This window comes from Scyliorhinus canicula, chromosome 14 (assembly GCF_902713615.1).
Source record: "Scyliorhinus canicula chromosome 14, sScyCan1.1, whole genome shotgun sequence".
Taxonomy (NCBI): domain Eukaryota; kingdom Metazoa; phylum Chordata; class Chondrichthyes; order Carcharhiniformes; family Scyliorhinidae; genus Scyliorhinus; species Scyliorhinus canicula.
The window spans coordinates 62,121,061-62,126,883 of NC_052159.1; the positions used below are offsets into that span (position 1 = coordinate 62,121,061).

The 5,823-nt window shown below is 43.4% G+C and overlaps 1 protein-coding gene across 2 annotated transcripts in view; it reads right to left on the reverse strand.

Annotated features, from left to right (window-relative positions):
* Positions 1 to 5,697, reverse strand: part of aasdhppt (aminoadipate-semialdehyde dehydrogenase-phosphopantetheinyl transferase) — an 81,672-nt gene extending 75,975 nt beyond the window's left edge. The window contains exon 1 of one of the 2 annotated variants that reach the window (XM_038817657.1): positions 5,492 to 5,697. In XM_038817657.1, coding sequence (XP_038673585.1) covers positions 5,492 to 5,671 — 180 coding nt within the window. In that variant the 5' untranslated portion in view covers positions 5,672 to 5,697. Of the gene's footprint in view, positions 1 to 5,166; positions 5,218 to 5,491 lie in introns of those variants that run through there. The other variant, XM_038817658.1, reaches the window with a different exon arrangement.
* Positions 5,698 to 5,823: the final 126 nt, after the last annotated feature.

Consider the following 5,823-nt stretch of genomic DNA (forward strand, 5'->3'; position numbering starts at 1 on the left):
CCGTAGTGTCCTAAAAAAGTAAGGTTAGGGGGGGGGGGGTGTTGGGTTACGGGTATAGGGTGGATACGTGGGTTTGAGTAGGGTGATCATTGCTCGGCACAACATCAAGGGCCTGTTCTGTGCAGTTCTATGTTCTATCATCGACATGGATACCACCATTACACGTTGAAACACCACCCACCAGGTACGCGGCACATACTTGTGCGACTCGACCAATGTAGTCTACCTCATACGCTGCAGAAAAGGATGTCCCGAAGCGTGGAACATTGGAGAGACCATGCAGACACTGCGACAACGAATGAACGGGCATCGTGCGACAATCACCAGGCAGGAATGTTCCCTTCCAGTCAGGGAACACTTCAGCAGTCAAGGGCATTCAGCCTCTGATCTCCGTGTAAGCGGTCTTCAGGACACGCGACAATGCAGAATTGCCAAGCAATAACTTATAGCTAAGTTCCGCACGCATGAGTGTGGCCTCAACCGGGATCTTGGATTCATGTCGCATTACATTCACCCCCCCACCATCTGGCCTGGACTTGCAAAATCCTACCAACTGTCCCTGGCTTGAGACAATTCATACCTCTTTAACCTGGGATCACCCCCTATCTCTGGATCTGTAATGATTTGATTACCCACAAATGCTCACATTCCAAGCATTGTCTGGCATCTCTGACTTTGTCTATATAAATGTTTCTGGAACATACCTCTCTATTCACCCGAGGAAGGAGCAGTGCTCCGAAAGCTCATGTTTGAAACAAATCTGTTGGACTTTGACCTGGTGTTGTAAGACTTCTTACTGTGCTCACCCCAGTTCAACACCGGCATCTCCACATCAACATTAAGAGATCTGCCTTGCTTTTCTTGAAGAATGTATAAAATGAAGTCTTCAACATCTACTTCAAGTACATAAGGCCTTTGATTTAGAATCATAGAATTTACAATGCAGAAGGAGGCTATTTAGCCCATCAAGTCTGCACTGGCCCTTGGAAAGAGCCCACACTTCCAACCTATCCTCGTAATTTAGTAACGTCACCTAACCTGTTTTGGACACTAAGGGGTGATTTAGCATGGCCAATCCACCTTACACATCTTTGGACTGTGGGAGGAAACCGGACACCCGGAAGAAACCCACACAGGCACAGGGAGAACGTGCAGACTCCGCACAGGTAGTGACCCAAGCCGGGAATCGAACCTGGGTCCCTGGAGCGGTGAAGCAACTGAGCTAACCACTATGCTGCCCGAAACATTTAACATCTTATCAAAGGGTTGGTACCTCAAAACAATACAGCATTCACTCAATACTGTACTGAAATGTCAACCTAGATCAGTGAACTCAACCTACAGGTACTAACAATATTTCTCCTTTTAAAACCAGAACACAAATATTCCACAAGTGTCCAACTATACGCAGTAAACATTTGAAAGCTGGTTAAAAGTCCAATCCCACATATGACCTTGACCAATTCCAATTATAGACTATGAAAGTGAATCACAACTACTATTTTTTTGGCTAGAGAAAAGTAACTCCTAAATTTATATTTTTATGTATTTAGATTGAACCAACCAGATACGATTGCATTGGATTTGTTTATTGTCACATGTACAGAGGTACAGCGAAAAGTATTTTTCTGCAAACAGCTCAACAGATCATTAAGTACATGGGAGGAAAAGGGAATAAAAGAAAATACATAATAGGGCAACACAAGATATAAAATGCAACTACGATTCCCACGCTTCCCTAAATTAACTTATCTCAATCAAGGCAGAAGTGGAAATATCACAACTGGCCTCCACACCTGTGGACTAGAGGGAAATCTGCCAGTCCTCTCTATCCAATTACAACATGAAAGAGGCATACTTTTCTGCTCTTGTTCAAACCCGGTGCACTGAACCCAAGGGAGCACAACTATCTTTTCTGCTTGAAGTCAAACCCATCTCTTATCCATCACCAGTTCTGATCTTTGCAACATTGCCAGACTCAATTCTTGTCTCAGGCCCACTGCCACTGAATAACTCATGCTGGTGTCACATCCAGGCCCATCTCTTCCCATTCACTGCTTTCAAATCTCCAAACATGCATAGACTAGAATTCATCAAAACTTCATACAGTACTCCATCCCACATTAGTTCTGACCCACTGATCACTTCGGAACATGCACTAAATAAAAAAAAATTAATGCCCTCATTTACAACTGCATCTAGTCTCCCCTATTTATGAAACCACATTTAAACTTCCACATTCATCCATTCCCTCCAGATTAAAGTATTACATTCATTATTTGTTTTAATTAAGGGGCATTTTAGCGTGGCCAATCCACCTACCCTGCACATTTTTGGGTTGTGGGGGTGAGACCTATGCAGACACTTGGAGAATGTGCAAACTCCACACGGACAGTAACCCGGGGCCAGGATTGAACCCAGGTCCTCGGCGCCGTCAGGCAGCAGTACTAACCACTGTGCCACCCACCTCCATATGTCTAATTCTGGCCTATTTGTCCCCTCACCTCCCCCTTATCCACCTTCAACGACAGAGCCTTCTGCCATCATGGCCCTTAAACATCTTCACTTGTCTAGCTGTCGACCTTCCTTCAAAACTGCCTCTTTCATCTGTTTAAAAAAAAAAGTCATTTATGGATTAATTTGGTCAGGACAGGATCTGGTCTAGCTGAAGATACTAACATGAAGTATTAGCACCTCCGATGCACCAACTTGTTAGCAAACCTTTTTTTATCAGAACAGTCCAGTTTATCAATCCACTGGAATCAAAACACCACTTGTTGTAAAATAAGAATAGGAGAAAACATCTTAATTCACATTATTCAGCAAATACCGAATACAGCAATGCAACTTTGTGCTCAACCAAATCTTGCTGAAAGATATTAGTCATGAATCTGCTCAAATGATAATCCTTTATCAATTATTTTAACTAGAACATTAACCAATTTTAAACAGGTTATTCTTGTTAAAATTAAGGAAATCATACAGGTATCATTTTCTTTTCCTCAGAAAAGATGGCGCCGGAGAGAGGGGACTTCTTGCAAGCTATGCCCAGTATACCCTCTAATTGTATCTTTTACTCCCATTCTATGCTCCTAAAACTTCACTCTAACTCTTTTAAACTCTCTCTCTACACCTTGCTATAACTGTAACATAATATTCTGCCGTCCCTCCTTCCTTCCCAATGTACGGTATGCATTGTTTGTAGAGCATGTAAGAAACAATACTTTTCACTGTATACATGTGACAATAATAAATCAAATATCAGCATCTTTGTTGTTAAAATTGCACTATACAATTTCATCTTCAGTGCATAAGCAATCATCGAGATGTACAGAATTACTCTGGCAATCTAAAATACAAAGATGCTGTAAAGAATATTCATAATTTACAAGGTTAATTAATTTGGAAAGAGCAGATGTTATTTAAGAGCCTAGTAAGTAAACAATAACCTGCACTTGGAGGTTTAAAGGCTATTTTTCACCTTTAAAAACTTTTTAAAAATCACTCTCCTTTGCTTTCTGTCATTGGTCTAATTTCATTCTCCTAACCTGAATGTACTGACTTGTTACTAGGTATTGATCGACAGCTGGATGTAATTCACGTGAACTTCACGCAAAGTACACCTTCTTCATGCATTGGTAAGCAGAGGCAGGTTGTTGGGCCTTAAGACCAGACTGTTGTAGACTGTTCAGACAATTTCACCCGTTGATATGGAATGCTTTAAAGCTAATTAATTTTACAGAAAGCATCTCATCTGACAATTTTTAAAAGTTAAGCTTTCCAACAGAGATTGCAAACCTGATGTAAATTAGTTGAAAACCATTAGACATGATTTTTTTGAATGCAAACCACATGCAGCAATAGCCAACAGATCTTTCTTTAATTTATTCAGTGGATGTTAGGGAAAATTAACATTGGATTAGCCACATATTGAGGTGACAAAGGCATGGATGGTGGTTTCATAAGCTTACCTGGAATTAAGTGTTGTTACAGAGAGGGGAAATGTGATTTTTGCAGTGCAGAGGATATGATAGAAAGCTCACCTCAAGAGTCAAATTAGATCACATGGGTTGCAAAACAATCAGATTCAAAACAAAACAGTAGCCAGGGAACAGATGGAATCAGGGGCAAATGTTTAGTACTTGTGGCAATGCCTGACAACTTTGGCCTGCCCAAGCTTTAACTGGAGATAAGTGAAGCTCATCCAGTGCTGAATATTGGACACAATTTAGTAACACTAAATTGGGGTTCAGAATGGTAGTGAAGTTGTAGAACTGAAAATCATCCACATACAGTTGGAACACGACTCCTATTTTTGCAGCTTATCAAAATGTTACACATGGATAAGGAAGAGCACCAAGGATAGATCATTGGGGAATCTGAGAAAGAACAGTGCCAGGGTGAGAAGAGTCCCTGCTGGAGTTGCACTGCTGCAATTCAGTAGGCAAGTCTGGGACCAAGCAAGAATAATGGTGTTTTAAATGTCAAATGCTCCAAGGAGGACGAGGAGAACTGCACCATGGATACTGGTTAGTACCACTTTGATGCTGTGCCAGAGGAAGAACCTCTTGGGGCAGAAACAAATAAAGTTGTAGGATAAAAAGGGCAGATTCAGCAATGAAAGGAAAGGAAAGAGAGGTTAAACAATGAACAAAACTGAAGGACAAGAGTATATGAATAGGGCGATTGACATTTTGAAGAGGCAAAGGTAGTCCATACCTGCGCATTTACAATGTTAGCCAGCATTGTGAACACAAAGTAAAGTTGGTTGGCAAGTAGTTTAGTGAGAATTAGGTCAAGACATCAGGTGGAGCACATGGACAAGGTGAGCTTACACAAGGACCAAGGTTTAGCTTAATGGGCAAGGGGAAAGAGGAAAAGGAGCAGACAGTCTCATTTTGTGCTTTATTTCTTCATCCATTAGGAAAAAAACAGCACAAGCTCACAACATAGGCATGCAACACACTGGATCATCAAACATTTTCATGGTACAATTATTCCTGCGACAGGCCACGTTGCAGATTGAACATTCGAGTCAGAGGTGCTTAGAATGTGGCACTTTCAGAATAAAGTCAGGTGAGGAAGGAGCTGCGCTCCGAAAGCTCATGTTTGAAACAAACCTGTCAGACTTTAACCTGGTGTTGTAAGACTTCTTACTGTGCTCACCCCAGTCCAATGCCGGCATCTCCACATCATGGCCATAGTCCCAGACAGCCACAGGCTGCTTTCCCCTTTTGTTGGGGGGGGGGGGGGGGAAGAGGAGAAGAGCTGACTGGTGGTGATTTAAACCGAGGATCACCATACCTCAGGGGCAAAGCTGTATAACCTCAGCCTGCACGGGAATTTAACCCGCGCTCATGGACCTACTGTCCAGCCAACTGAACTAAAGCTGCCCGCCCGGTGTCCACGGACGTCCTCTCCCATCGGCCCATCCTGGCTCATGTTCAGCAGGTCCTCCAGCACCCACAAACCTACACCCAGCTCCAATTACCATGGCGGCCTTGGCGTCTCTCGCAAAGACAAACTCGCCGATTCGCTCCCGCTCCTCGGCCTGCACACAACGAGCCGCCATTAACCATTCGCAGCAACTGGGCCGCCAGGAGCCAAAGCTGAAAGCCCAACGCAGCCCGTCCATCCTCCGACTCCTAAATGCTGCCTCATATGGCTTCATCCCCAATCTTCCTAGCCATGCCGCTAACTCACCCTTTAACCTCTGCTCCGGAAGGGGCGGTCACTGAAGGCTGACCAATAGAGATTGCGGACACGCCGGAGGGTGGGATCGACGCCTTTGATTGACGGGTGTTCCCATCCAATTGGAGGCGG